At 42.4% G+C, this 15,810-nt stretch overlaps 1 protein-coding gene across 2 annotated transcripts in view; it reads right to left on the reverse strand.

Moving 5' to 3' along the window:
• Positions 1–1,156: 1,156 nt before the first annotated feature.
• The window catches only part of FKBP1B (FKBP prolyl isomerase 1B), a 49,705-nt gene continuing 35,051 nt past the window's right edge, over positions 1,157–15,810 (reverse strand). For both annotated transcript variants that reach the window (XM_065055765.1, XM_065055767.1), the window contains exons 3-4: positions 4,624–4,736; positions 1,157–1,839 (exon numbers count right to left, since the gene is read on the reverse strand). In XM_065055765.1, the coding sequence (XP_064911837.1) occupies positions 1,711–1,839; positions 4,624–4,736 (242 nt within the window). In that variant the 3' untranslated portion in view covers positions 1,157–1,710. The remainder of the gene's footprint in view (positions 1,840–4,623; positions 4,737–15,810) is intronic.

The raw sequence follows: 15,810 nt of genomic DNA on the forward strand, positions 1-15,810 counted from the left end.
GCAGCGATCCTACATTTCCACCAAAAAAAAAAGGATCTTGAAAGGCATTTTGTTTCTTTAGAGTGGGAGACAAGAAGAAACTCCCTCCACCAACCCGCAGTGAATAACCATCTGTAAGAGATGGGGTTTATAGGCCTATTAATTAACAAACTCAAATGCAGCTTTGTGGGTGAAATGAAGGTCTAGAGAAAGAGCACGAGCTGCAGTCGCTGGCCACACTGCCAGTCCTGCTGTTCTGTGCTCCTTTTGTGTCTCGTCCCCAGGAGGTATCATCACCTACAGCAGCTTTGCGATCTGGCTCCTTACACAGCCTCACACAAGGAAATAATTCACCAACTGCTTGAAATCCGTCAAATAACTCGTTAGTTAAAAACTATGCAAATAGTTCATAGTCAAGTTAAATAAAAATTAAATCGTGATCCAACGATGCCTTTTTTTTTTGGTCCTACAGCAAAGGGGAAAAGCAAGCCAAAATGTGAGAAATCAAATGAGGTAAAGCAAAATAGCAGCACAGAGGCAGCTTCTCCACTTGGGTCCTGCTCCTAAAACCAGATGAACGCCAGTCTGTGCATCTTCCCATCTCCAGCACTCTGTGAATACGTATGACTGTCAAATGAAATAAATGTCGCTTAGGCTCAAATGCCAAGAGCCCAGCACAGAAAGTTTGTGGCTGTGTGAACAGCATCAGAAAACGCAGCCTGGAAAAACAAAGGGTGTGTTCAGTGGCCACACACCCCGTGGTTCAGATTTGTTTTGTGAGGCAGATGCACAGAATTCTGCTCTTCTCTGGCCTCTCTCAGCTCCAGTAGAAACTGTTACACTGGTTTTATGTTGTAAATGCGTAGCATTGGCCCAGCACTGCATGTCTTTGAGAGGCATCATTTTCCATCCCTTCAGCAGCCAAATTTTGGCCAGAGGGGCCATGGGGACCCTCTCTGTCCCAGCAGCCCTCACCTGCACATCCCTGCTACCTCTGCTCCCTCCGAGATCTTCCACTCTGCAGCTGTAACAGAAGCAGCACATGGAATTATGTGCATTTCATATAAGAAGAGAAATAAGTCACAAGCAAATGGGCTGATGATTGTTTGAAGAACTTCTTCTACACCAAAAAGAATTCCAGTGGCTAGAGGAAAGTAGAAAAACAGGAAACAGAAACTGTAAAGTATCAAGATTTTATTGGTTTATATATATACTTTTAATTCTTAAATGAGACAGTATTTTTTTAAAACAGCAGCAAGCAAAACGTACAAGTTGAGAAAAGTGGCAGCGCAGGTAACTCTGTTTGGCTAATGCCCCTTCATGTACAAAGCGTACATTGGATTGGTTTTGAGCACCTTTCGTGTTTTATATTTTTTCTTGGTTTAAGTGTACAGTAAGGCAGTGGTTTTTCAATAAGGAATATATATATATTTATATTTATATATATTTTCAATCATCACTGTGAATTCTTCTTACATGCAAATTAAATAAAATGTACAACTTGAAAATGTTACAACGGTACACGTTTCCCCAAAGCAAAAGCTTCTAAATACGGACACCACTAAGTTAAAAAAGAGAAGGAAGGCGTAAGAACTGAACGGCAGGCGCGACTGATAGCACAGCTCGAGCGGGGAAGGTTGGGATCCCAGTGAAGACCCCCCCGCTGCTGGCAAAGCGAGAACGAACGGATGGTTATTAACAGATGTTTCCAGCCAACTCCCTGGGGAAGATTCACTCTAACCTGAGAAGCTCCACGTCAAAAAGGAGAGTAGCGTTGGGAGGGATGACGCCAGGGTGGCCCGTGGCTCCATAGGCCATCTCAGGTGTGCAGGTCAGCTTCGCTCTCTGTCCTAAGCTCATCTGGGGTTTGGAGAAAGGAAAAGAGAGAAAACACAAACAAACAAACAAACCATTATTAGGAGGAAAACTAAGAATCCTCTGGCAGAGTAGACAGAGACAAAGAAGGCATTCAGTAATTCTGCCTTCTCTGTATCTTCTGTCACCAGGGCACCCACCCCGTTCATCAGTGGCCTACACTGCCTCTGGTGTTACGTTTTATCTGCTATGTATTTGAAAAAGTTCTTTTTGCTGTCCTTGACCCCTTTCACCAGATTTAATTCTAAGGAGGCCTTGGCTATCCCAGCTGCCATCCTACATCCTCTAACAGCAGCCACTCCCAAGTGGCCAGCTCTTCTCGGTGGCAAACAATGATAGGACAAGGGGTAATGGGATCAAACTGGAACACAAGAGGTTCCGCTTAAATTTGAGAAGAAACTTCTTCTCAGTGAGGGTGACAGACACTGGAACAGGCTGCCCAGGGGGTTGTGGAGTCTCCTACTCTGGAGACATTCAAAACCCACCTGGACATGTTCCTGGTGACCTCATCTGGGCGTTCCTGCTCCAGCAGGGGGATTGGACTGGATGAGCTTTTGAGGTCCCTTCCAAACCCTGACATTCTGTGACACTGTGTGATTTACAGAATCCAGGAAAGTTAGGACCATCAGGGTCATCTTTCAGCTCTTGAAGAAAGCCGAAGCTGCCACAAGCAGCTCAGACGTAGGTCTCCTGACTCCTCACAGCAGTTATTCAATTGCCAGAACCAGTCTGGGAGTCAAACAAAGACTTTTTAATGTGCAGTTTGGCCCATCCTGCCTATGCCAGAGCCAGATGCAGGAGGTGTGAGATCATTCCTTCCTTATTGCCCTAAACTCAGCCCAAGTCTGAGGGCAGACATCTCACCTCAGGTGCTGCTTATTCCAGCAGAGAGCCTTTGCCCCTGGGATGGACAGAAATGCTGATTCCTCTTACTCCAGAGGTAACAGTACAGTGCTCGCTGAGATTTGGGGTACCAAGATTCAAATCCCCGCTCTTCTAGCAGAGTTTTTTGCAGTGGAGCACTCTCAAATTGCCATTCATGCACCATGATTGAGTATTCATTGGTCAAGAAACAATCCCTGATTTGAAGCAGTGATTTTATTATTTGGAATAACTCATCAGGTCTCTCTCCCAAGATTGCATACATCACTTGGACTATGCAATATCTCCTGTTGAATTTTTTTTCGGGTCCTATAAAATATGCCAAGGCTAGAGCTTTGATTGCTTTAGGTAGGACAAAAACGTGACTATGAACTTTTCCACATTCTGAGAGTATTCGTATTGTGGGGCTGAGGTTATAAGAGCAGACGAGCTCCCCTGGTCCCTGCAGACCGTCTGCTGCTCTGCCAGGCCCCTGCAAGCCAGAGAGCAGGTAAATCACACCTGGGTTTCAGGCCTGGGGCGACCTTGAACTGCCAGAGGTTGAGCAGAGAAATGCAGACACTGCTGACATCTGACAGTCATTAAACAAAGGTTTGAAAAATCTGCACACCAGATACGGTGAACTGCCTTTTTCCAAGTGCTTTGTGTCAATCGCAGTCCCCAAACGTCTCAAAACCCTGGAGTGGGAGGAGGCAGCCACAAGCCCCAATTCAGACCTTGATCCACAAGAAGGAGCATGAGGACAGCATGTTGCCACCCCAATTACTGGAATGGTTTTTGGCGACTCATTAATTAAGGGGCAGGAGTCAGGGAGCGAGAGTGGTCAAGGAAGAGATAAACTGATTCTCTCAGTGCTTGTTACGGCTGCTTTATCTGCCCTGGCTTCTGGTTCCTGCAGCACACCAAGGTCCTGAGCTCCTCTTAGGCCTTATTACAAAGCAAATAATGAAGAGTCCAGCTCAAATCCTTGAGAGGAAGGTGGGTATTTTTCAGACAGTCTAGGGATCCTCAAACAGACTTCTCCTTCTCTGGCTGGAGAGGAGCATTCCCTTAATGCTTGAATTGCTTTCTCCATAGGTCTGGAAACCATCTTCTCTTCTGTCCGAAAAAGCCTGGTTGCATCACGCCTCAGTGGATTGTTTATCATTCTGCATTCTTTGCTCTATTTAAGCACAAGAAGTTGCTCCTATTATAGTTGTTTTTATAACAATATTTGAGCAGTTTCCTTCTACACTGAGCTCTAGGACCCCGAAGCGGGGAGTCATGAGAAATTTGCACCCTGATCGCATTCACACTTTGCAGCCTGACCACACTCCTCACGTAGTGGCCAACAAAAGCAAGAGTTGGCAATGAATTGCACTGTGTAGCTCTTCTAGGGTTTTACTGTGTTGGCACTGAAACTGTAATCAAGGGAGGAGAGCTTCTTTTTCCTTAGTGTAGGGGTAGTCAGTGAATGTTAACTTTTGTAGCTGGGAGCCTGAAGTCATAAAAATTTAACAGTGCAGTTTGGTATCTCATTCAATAAGGGTCAAAATCTGCAGCTCGGTCATGGATGTCATAAAAAATGGCAGCTTGGACTTTTACAGAGCAGCTGAATAGAGACCACTTCATAAAATGATTCAACACGGCCACCTGGAACATTTGAGAGGCCACTGTTGTCTCTCTGTGGAGCTGCCCTTGGGAAAGGAATGGGGCTTATGGGGGTATCCTTGGATGGACAGAAGAGAACTACAAGAAATGCTGTTCCCAAATGGACCATACTTCCCAAAAACCACTCCGTATCCTACACTGGGATGTCCCCTTGGTGTTGTCCCCATTGCACTGACACCGTTGTGCTCACACACCCTTCAGCTGGCTTGAAGTTCAGCCAGAATCATTTCTTCGTACCTGTGTAACACCTTCTTCAAACCCTTTAATGACTTCTTGCCTGCCAATCTTGAACCTGAAAGGCTTGTTTCTGTCTCTGGAGGAATCAAACTTCTTCCCATTCTGTAGCATTCCTGCCAAAACAAGACACACAGTTTCAGTCTGAGTCACATCTAAATTTAAGTGCCAGGGGGGAGGGAAGGAGCGAAAAATTAATGTCTTGGTCACAGTAGCTGCTCATTTCCATTTTCACTTTGAAGCTGCATCCAAAATGGATAAGGCAGGAGAGTCAAACACAGTGGCACCATATCGTTACCTTTGCCTTCTAGTAATTTAGGGTCTAGAACGGAAACATATTATTCTTCTTATTCTGAATGCAATGGGTTATAACTCATATCATACCAAACATTGCACAGACATAGAGAAGAGCTGTTGCTCGTAGAGTGGAGCTTCCCAACAAAGGAAATAAAAGCAGGCAAGGAACAAGGTAGAATTACAGAATTATTTGGGTTGGAAGGGACCTTAAAGATCATCTATTAATAATTCCACCCCCCTGCCATGGGCAGGGACACTTCCACTAGACCGGGTTGCTCAAAGCCCCTTCCAACCTGCCCTTGAACATCCCCAGGGATGGAGCACCCACAGCTTCTCTGGGCAGCCTGCGGACAAGAGAAGCCCAACACAGGTGCCTGATCCAGACCTGCTCCCAAACACAAAAAAACTCCCCCAAACAAGTCTACAGATAAAGAAACCAAATTTAACGTAATTTTGACTAGCTTTACTTCTTGTTAAATACTTAGCATTTCTTTTAATGTGAGAGGGGGGGATGTAGATTCAGGTTTGGGAACTCTTGAGCCAAATATGCTGCCAGTTCAATGTACCCAAGTACTGAGGGTACCTTTGACCTGTTCCTGCAAATTTGTACCAGAATACCTAAAATGAATATTTGGTATCCTGGACTGTTCACCTTCCCTACTTGATTTACTCAGGAATACTAGAATAATATGCATTACACAAATGTGGACATTCCACACCATGAGTACAAAAGTACATTACAAATGCACATCTGCTCTTCATCCAGAGAGAATTGTGAAGACTCTGCATTCAAAAATACAGAAACAGCAGGGCCATTTATATGAATACTACCCTCAGTCTTTATATTTTCATTCAGCCACCGAAGACAGTCACAGGAACACCGTACTCATTCCTTTGGATGGGCACAACACGGTTTCAACCCATATATTGTGAACACATGCCCAGATTCCACAGCAAATGGATGAATATACACAGATGGCTACATGATTAGGTATCCTCATTCTCTTTTCCAACAGTGGGTAATTATGGTAGCTTTCAACTTAAAAGTACCCGGTAACTGCTCTTTCAAAATGTTACACTCTGGATATTGCAAGGTTGGGCTGATATTTATGTATTAGAACAAATCCTTTCTTTGGAATGCTGTAGCACCAGTGTTCTGGGCATTTACCATGACTCCTGTGCAAGGTGCTGAATAAAGTTCATTAATAAGCAAATATCTGAGGACGTTTATGGTTGGAAACAACATCACCAAGCACAGTTTTGACAGAAAATACTGAGAAATACTACCCTTATGATCCGATACGAAAAATACTATCAAATTGCTTTCTTTTCATTAAAGCAGTTATATTGAGACCAGCTCAATGCACAAGTTTTATTTTGCAGTGAAAACCATTAGTTATTCTCCAAACAACAACAAGCTTGCTTAAAAGTCTGTGTTATGAATGAAAGGCAAATATGATGGGCTAGAACGAAAAAAAAAAAGGGTAGGATTAATCTTACCAACCTTCATGCTTCATCTTACCAACTTTTATGCCTTTAAGATGTAGCCAGCTACTTGTGAGCTAATTGCTCTGCTACCCTCTCTAATCAAGTCAGAGAAAAATGCACTTTTAGGGGGCAATTCGTCTAACCAAAATGAGGGATCTACATTAGGACATAAAGAATTGCGTCCTCGCAGTGCCCGTTTCTTTGCAATGAGTATAAGGGAAATCCGAACAACCAGCTCAGAGATGTCTCCAAGTTCATTAGTGGTTCGATCCGTGGTTATGGAATTCCGGACTTGCAGTAATGAGTACACAGTACCTGATCATTCCACTGGGGTTCTGTGTCTAGATATTTCACATCACTATTAAAACCAAATGCCATATTAACGCAAATCAGCTGTTGACCAAGTCCAACATTGGTCAAAGATGGTACTTCAGAGGTGTGGGTGTATAAGGCCTTAGGAGGAAAATCACAGAATTGCACACAATCACAGATTGTTAGGGAATGGAAGAGACCTCAAAAGATCATCCAGTCCAATCCCCCTGCCGGAGCAGGAACACCCAGATGAGGTTACACAGGAACATGTCCAGGCAGGTATTGAATGCTTCCAGAGTAGGAGACTCCACAACCCCCTGGGCAGCCTGTTCCAGTGTCTGTCACCCTCACTGAGAAGAAGTTTCTTCTCAAATTTAAGCGGAACCTCTTGTGTTCCAGTTTGAACCCATTGCCCCTTGTTCTATCATTGGTTGTCACCGAGAAGAGCCTGGCTCCATCCTCCTGACACTCACCCTTTGTATATCTGTGAACATTAATGAGGTCACCCCTCAGTCTCCTCCAAGCTAAAGAGCCCCAGCTCCCTCAGCCTTTCCTCATAAGGGAGATGCTCCACTCCCTTCAGCATCTTCGTTTCCCTGTGCTGGACCCTCTCCAGCAGTTCCCTGTCCTTCTGGAACTGAGGGGCCCAGAACTGGACACAGTATTCCAGGTGTGGGCTCACCAGGGCAGAGTAGAGGGGAAGGAGAACCTCAATCATGGAATAACCTGCCCATAAGGTACATTTTATAACCTTCACTATTAGCGCTTGTCATATTGCTTAAGCTTTTTGCAGTTTTTTTCTAGTTACAGACACATGGGCTTACTTGTAAGGGAGAAAACCAGTGTGTGTCTGGAGGAGGGCAGGCGGGGAGATGCAGCTTGGGGGGAACTCTCAGGCGTATCGTACAATCCTTTTTGAAGTATTTGATCTTACATTTAAATGGCAGTCCTTCCTCACAGCAATTTTATTTTTAAACACATCATAAAAACCTACGATTCTATGAAATGGAAGGAGGCTATTACAGAATGCCAATATTTAATAGTTTTAATATTAAAACTTAGTACTGTCATTACAGTCTGCATGTTCAAAGCAGTATGCAAGCATTAATTATTCTTCACAGCAACCCAAGAAGGTAGAAGAGGATATTTATTATAAAATAGCCTCAGTCTGGAAGTTCGGATTCAGATGCAAAGTTCCACAGCACTTCAGTTGCTTTCACTTCATTTTGTAACTAAATCCTATTAAAATACTTAGCTTGAAGGTCTGATGGTTTACTAAATACCACACATCAAACTGGCGGCAGAATCAGAATTAACTCTTCAGTGATCCTGACAGCAGCTACTGGACAATATTTCCCATTTAAAATAATGTTTCTATTTGCCCATGAGTTTGCTAGTCTAATATATATCTCATATAATAACTGACCCCCATTTCACCACCAAAACCTATAGAAGATGTGTTTGGCCTTGTAGATGAAAACAGGCTGCTTCTCCTATATTTACGGCAACATCGTATTTTCAGCAATGGCTGAAAATTCATCAGGTGATGAATTCAGAAATGTAACCTCCTCTGCCATCACCCCACCTTATTACTTTTGGAGGATAAACCCGGATTCAAATAGCCAGATGTGTCTATATTTGCCAAAGCTCTGGCAGGAGGGTCAGTTTTTATATGACTACCCTTTAAATGCACATGTAGTTTAGAAATGAGTCAGAGTCCCCACATGCCCTGGAGAAGTTCTGATCCGGATTTAGATTTGAACTTTAGACCTTTTTTATCTCTCTATTTCTGAAAGTCAGAGTGGACTATTCAGACTCCTGGGAGCTAAAACAGCATCATGTTTTATTTTCTCTCTTGCTAATGCATCAATTGATTTTCTTTTTGTGAACAAAATTGATTTGGTTAGTATTCTTCAACAAGGACGGATGCCCATCTTCAGCCAGCCAGCACCTTTATTTATCTAACTAACAACAAGGAGAAAGAAACCACAACCTGAAACTGAACAATGACATTGTTTTGCAAAGTCAGAACGATCAATGAGAGTTTTGACCAAGCAAGGACATCTAGATGCCCATATCCTTACTTGTTATAATAGCCTCACATCTGATTCTGAAAGGTAACAATCATTGTATTGAAATAATTAATTCTACAAACTCAGTTACCAGAATACTGTGTGGATTTGAAAACATTTTTTGATCTACAAAGTGTCCTAATTAATAACTAGGTTTTAAAAATCAGGGGGCTGTAGAAAAGGAGAAGTTTCAGATCATGGGTTCTGCTGAATGATTGAAGTTCAGCTCATTGAAGCTGAAGATCAAAGAGCGGACAAATCATCTTGTTAAGGAACACGACTAGGGATCCATCTAAACCACCAAGAACACAATGCCATTTGGGCTAAAACCGCAGTGAAAGCAAAACTTAAGTCTAGCTACTATTAATAAAACACAAGCTACTATTTCTCACTAAAACATAGGTGCGTCTGCATTATCTCTTTTAAGATGAATTAACTAACTGAGGTCAGTCAACCTCAGCCAAGATCACACCATTTATTTAAGCCTGTTTCCTAAGGGGAGGGGGCTAATGACTGTACTTGCCTAATAACTGCTGAATCTTTTAGTGTAATAACCGCTGAATCTTTTATTATTCCAATAGTCTGACAGAAGAGCAGAGTTTCATACTGCCATAAAGATCTTATGCATGTAATAAAAAGAAATCCATGTAGGAAGAAGATCCTATAAGTGCTTCTGCCAAGGGAAAAGCTCAATCTTTATTTGTTATTGGAGAACCTATATTATTGAGGAGCGGTCAGGAACATAAAGACATGAATGCTGCAGCAGGACCACAGGCTACGTTTCTTTTTACCAGAGGGTTCTTTCATCTGAAAATGATTCATCTGTGAATTCAACCAACCACATAACACAAATCCACAGGACCAGCCCAGCTTATTTAGACACCCAGCTTACACCTATGGTCCTAACAAAGCCATGCCCCAAACCATGACCAAACCATTTTCTATACACAAGTATGGATGGATGGATGGATGGATGGAGAGAGAGACAACAGTGAAGGCCCTCCATAGATAGCCCGTCAAGTGTATGTGCCCAAATTTAGAACATTTTTGTGTAAAATTCCACTGCTAATGTTGGCCACATCAACAGTAGAAACTGCGTCTCAACCTGTCATCTAGGTTACTTCTACAGTTAATGGAGAAAGAGAGGTTATGTTTAAGAATATTAATCCCATCTAGATTTAGATGTTAGGGCTGCAATAATCTCCCATTCTCAGTCAACTAACTGAGAAAAGTTGAGAAGTTAACAACATTAATTTTAAATGCTAGACAGCCTGCTTTTTATAGGGCCTTAGTGAGGAGGTATTAACTCATCCATCCATACCTAAATGAAGTAAACAGAATTGCATCCCAGGCTTCACTGGCTCCAGTGTTTACTGAATTATTTGTCTCTGCGGTGCTGATGCACTCTGGGAATCAGAATACGGAGATCCTAATCCAGGACAAATCTCTTGATTTCCCCAGTTGTTCTCCTTTTAATCTTGTACAACGGGATTCACTTATCTCACGAGTATTAAGGGGTTATATTGAATAGGTGAATTTCAAAAACCAGCAGCATTCCTCTGCAAAGTATTCCATTACCTTATTCTTCAAACTTTAGTTACCTATAGAACATAAAGGCGACACTGGAAGATAGCTACTTTCTGACTTATGTTGGCGGCAGAAAGAGGGGCAGCTATTCAGAAGGTGTTTCCAGGACACTAACCTGTTCCATTTTATGCAGGCCAGAGGTTCTTCAGGACAGGGACTATATTTTGATGCCCTTTAATGCAAGGAGGTTTCCAGTTACGCCTTGTAATAAATCTGTGCCGTTATAAACTTGTCATTCAGGTTGGCTCCCAGGATTCTCAGAGGCAGCATTTGCTGCAGTTAGTGGTGTTGTGGGTCAAGCATATTTTAACTCAAGTGTTTATTTTTTTCCTTGAAATATATTATTTCTAATGTCAAAATATAGAATCATAGAATCATTTTCGTTGGAAGAGACCCTCAGGATCATCAAGTCCAACCATAACCTAACTCTAGCACTCTCAATATTTGTTGAGAGAATTTCACACAAGCTGGAAATGATTATTTTTCCCCCCCCCGTTTATAACCTGTAACTATTAATATTGCTAATATACACCTTTAGTCTGGAACATATATTATTTGGAAGTTCCTAGAAACTGCAGAAAAGCTTTTGTGTCAACATCGACTCCCTCACAGCGTATGGAGGAGGACACAGTTCAGCAAAGCAGTTCTATGTAATCACATAGGAGCAGTGGGACAAAAACATCAATAATACCACAAATCACATCCCAGATTGGTTTAGACCAACAGAATTCCACTGATTTCAGTGGTGTTATTCACATTTCACATTAAAATAGATCGGTTGTCTTCAGGACTCAGTTCTGACACAGTGCGGCAAAGCTGAGTCTCATGTCTAACACACCTGGGAAACTGCTGGTTTCTCATCAGGAACAAGAACAGTTCCCACATATCTTAGTGTTAAATGGAGAGATCTGGGCAACCCTTTTCTAGACAAACACAGCCAGTGCCTTGTGTTTCTGCTCCAGCGAAATGCCTGGAGGACTTTACGTGCCTCCAGTTCATCCCATCAGAATCCAGATCTGCGCAAGCTGGGTATCTCCCATTTCTTACCTCTTCATTTAACATTTCATTCTTACCTCAAAACACAATTCACTCTTTTACACCTTTTCGTCATAACAACAGCTCCCAACCGCCTGTAGTTACACCAGCCCCTAAGCCTCCTTCCGAACAGCCATGCCAGAAGCAGCGTGTCCCTCTGTGATTTCCTTGATTTGACTTCCAAAGTAAACTCTTTTCTGGACAAATTTGGCATCGCATCAGTTTTACTGATGAAAATTGTCTCAGTCAGAAATGGTGATTCTTGTAACAGAAATGAAGAGCATTGAACGGGAGCTGGAGGATGCTTTCAATCCCTACATGATGTTGGAGCAGTGGGTCATCTTACTGTGTCCTGGACGGGGACTTTGGCGGCTGAACTGAGAAGGCAAGTGCGGCTTTTCATGGGAAAGGTTCAACAACACAGGTTTAGTACCACTGTAAACACAAACTCAGTTTTTCCCTGCTAACTTTACCTCTGCTTGATATCGACCTTGCCTTATGAGGAATAGGCTGTCCAGGGAAGTGGTGGAGTCACCATCCCCGAAGGGGTTTAAAACATATAGATGAGGTTCTTAGGGACATGGTTTAGTGCTAGAGTCAGGTTATGGCTGGACTTGATGACCTTGAGGGTCACTTCCAACCAAAATGATTCTATGCTCCTATGAAAAAAGGATTGGTTGGCTTAGACTGTATTTTTCTGACAGTTTACAGCCACTTAAAAAAATATTATGAACCTTTTTAGGGCAATTTTCAGTCTAGCAGGATAATAGTTGAAGAGTCTGGGGGTGCATCTCTGCAGCATATCAGCTCTTTACCACAGTTTTTTGTTTGTTTGTTTGTTTGAAAAGGCAACAGCAACTATTTGAATGTGCCATTTGTTGCCATGACAAACAACCACTGACTTGAAGTATAGAACTGGGAAATGGATAGTGGTGGTGGTCCCTTCTGAGTTCCTGCTACCGCAGTGCGCTCCAGTAATGGTTGATCTTTTCAACACAGGCAGCCTGGCTGCTTCATTTTCTTCATGTATTATATACTCATATATCTTTAATGTGGAGTAAAAGCAACACAATCAATTATTTATTATGCAGCTGACAGCATGCAATGAAGACACAACAGACAACTATTCAATAATGCATTACCATGCACTATATATCAGTGTTGTGTACGACCGCAAGACAATATGAAAGAGCCTTGCACTTAGCTTGACTTCACAGCCAAGGAAATTACATGCAATTGTCTGGTTCTCTCTGCTGAAACGCATTATGCTGTCCTAATGGCTTTATGGATTTGCATATTTTTAAAAGAGAAGAGAAAGTAGATTTACCCTTATCAAGGCAGATATGAGGCTCAATACTAGCATATTCTACATGAATTGTAAGGAGACCAAAACAATTCCCTTGGTACTCTGTTGCCTTAAAACAGTCACTTCATTTTAGGGTTTCATTCTGTTACCATTACAAAGTTCAGCTGTAAAATATACATGTTCTGCAGCAAAATTTCAAATTTCATTTGAATAAGCATGGCAGAATCAGGTCAATCTGGGGATGCTAATGATTAGGACAATAGATGTCTAAAGAAACATTTTAGAGATAATATATTACTAGAGAAACACTTTGCATCTCTACTCTCAAATACCATGTCCTGTAACACAGGCGCTGGAGGGAGAGGGAACATTCTCGACCGAGCTACATCCTTCTGTCCTTGCCCTCTGGTACCAGCCAAGAAGCACAAAGAGCAGTTCAAGGGCACAGATGTAATACAAAATAAGACATTTTGCAAGATTTCCCACCTGAACACATGCAGCAGAGCTTGGCCAAAGAGTTCTGGCCATCTAGTGCACCGAGATAATAGGACAATACAACTCATCTCCTTTTTTTCTTCTTGGTTTCATTCTCAGACTCATCCTATGCCATAACACATACATGTTTCCTTCTCCCTCTTTATGTTTGAATATTGCCTACACAATGATGGTATGGATTTGACATTTTAGCCTGTAGTACTACATGAATGTGCAGATGACCTTCCACTGGGATGTTACGCACTTCAGTAGGGGGTTGACCATCATTGAAACAGGTGAACCCATCTATCTTTTAATGTATGGCACAAGGGCCCAAGCTAGGTCACCAAAGCTTCTCAATAGAGATCTGGGTGCAGGGAGCATGGAAAAACCCCACAGAAAGCAGAAAAGGGTCTTCAGGTGTTTATTGGGAAAGCTCTGAGCACGGCTCTGAGATCTCATAAGAGGGAGATTTTAGATCAAGTGCTTGCTGAAAGAAGCTGGGAGAAAAGAACCGTCTTCCTGACTAGTGACCTCTTGCTCAGGGAAAGGGGATATTGGATGATCTGACAGAAGAAATACCTTCCAAACCCAATATAACAATACTGCATCAGCTGTCCAGTGTTCTTTAATGACGAGCTGTTCCCAGACTGGGCATCCTTTGATCTTTAACTGTCTAGACTTCCAGTATTTCCTTCTGAATAAAATCTGTGCTGAAATCTTAATTTATCAGTGCAGCACTTCTGATTCCCTTGGCTTAAGCTAGCAACAGCCTGTGGCAAATCGACCCATCACTAGTAGGGCATTGAATTAACAGGTTACGCATAGCCGGAGAGAATAAGTAGCATGAAAAAGTACAATCTTAGTGTGTTACCACTTAACACCAAGATGTTAAAACACTATGTTGGCCTTTAGGGCATTTTGAAGTGAAAAATAACATTTCTCCCCACATCCCTCGTGAATGAATGTTCTTTCTCTCCTGCAGGTCCCTGTTTACCCAGTCCTTTGTCACATCCCATTTTTTGATACATAGCATGGCTATACCTCCTTTACGGAGGCGTTTGTAACCTCATCTGGGTGTTCCTGCTCTGGCAGGGGGATTGGACTGGATGAGCTTTCGAGGTCCCTTCCAATCCCTGACATTCTGTGATTCTGTGAGTGCTTAGCTGAAACTCATCTTGACAAACACAACACTCACCTAACATCATGCAAAGGACTTAACTACTACTCTGTTGTCAAAGAAAAAGGAGAAAAAGATCTTGGATAAAGGGAGACACACACAAGATGGTTTATAAAAATGGGTGTTAACCGAGCCATGTATGAAGGTACAGTCAATACGCCAAAAATACATATACCCTAAATAAGTCAGAGGCAGACATCGCCGTTCCATCATGATCTCATATGTACATAAAACGTACATAATGCAGAAGTCAAGCACTTTTTATCCGGGGTGTCCAGCTTTTTGATCGAGACTGGTCAGACATTCCTGCGATGTGTCCTGTTTCAGAGATGTGGTATAACTTTCCCGGCTGCCGTTATGTAATATCCCCTCCCTTCACAAGCACGCGGAGAATTCCTGGGGAATTGTGTCCTCGCGCCAGTGATTCCAAGTGGGAAAATAAGACATGACTTCACTGGCACCAAGCTGGGGCCACCATGGGGCCCCACTTCAGCATAACACACCGTTTCCAGAGTAATCAGGTGGAACACGCTGCTGTTTCACTCCAGGAATGAATCTCTTGCTCAAGAGCTGGACGGGTATCTAGATGCCACGCTCTCTCCATTGATGTGGACAGACCATAGACTTCTAGCAGCTAAAGACTATTGAGATTAATTCCACTCAAAACAACCTGATCACAGACAAGATTAGGGAAAAAATGCAGTTTAAAACCAAGCTGGCTTTGATTTGTGCACCAAACGCCTTCCTGTGGATTATGTTGCCCAAGGTCCTTTAGACCCAGTGACTGCAGATTGACCTAGAAGTCACTAACTGCGTAGTAATACACACAGTAAACATAATGTAGAAATAACAGATGATAAAAGCCACTTCTAGCCTTTGAGTGAACTCTGAGAAGGGTTTATTAACAAGTTATATACTGAGTAACCCTCATTACGTTGTCAAAAGTTCAGTCTACTATTAAGACCCAATAAAACCCAGCATATTGCCAAGCAGTCTTTATCATTCACTGCAACGGTCCCGTGTGTCTTATTCAGACACCGTTACTTTTCTAGGCCGTCATTTAAAAGGTGTATGATATATGCTCATCAAAGGCACAAATCTTTCTCTATAAGTACAGTTTGTTCTTCCCACCTAGTAGGAATGCACTTGTTTTCACAAAAAAAAAGAGTATTTTTGCAGTATTGTTTTCAATGTGAACGGTGTTTTACATGCTCCAAGGCAGACCCTAGCAGTGTCACAAATACCTCTCTGCCTGTAAACTTCCACAGTATGTTCTGAAACTATAATAGCTACAAAATTCTTTTGCTACATTTGTTTCTTAATTTTGTTCGCCCTTCCTGGTGTTGCAGATTCTCATTGGTATGAACTGGCACAGTTCCCCTGCTATTAATAAAAGTACAAAAATATATGTAGCAGTTTAAGACCTGGATCATGGTAAC

Source organism: Columba livia, chromosome 3 (genome assembly GCF_036013475.1).
Source record: "Columba livia isolate bColLiv1 breed racing homer chromosome 3, bColLiv1.pat.W.v2, whole genome shotgun sequence".
NCBI classification, from domain to species: Eukaryota; Metazoa; Chordata; class Aves; order Columbiformes; family Columbidae; genus Columba; species Columba livia.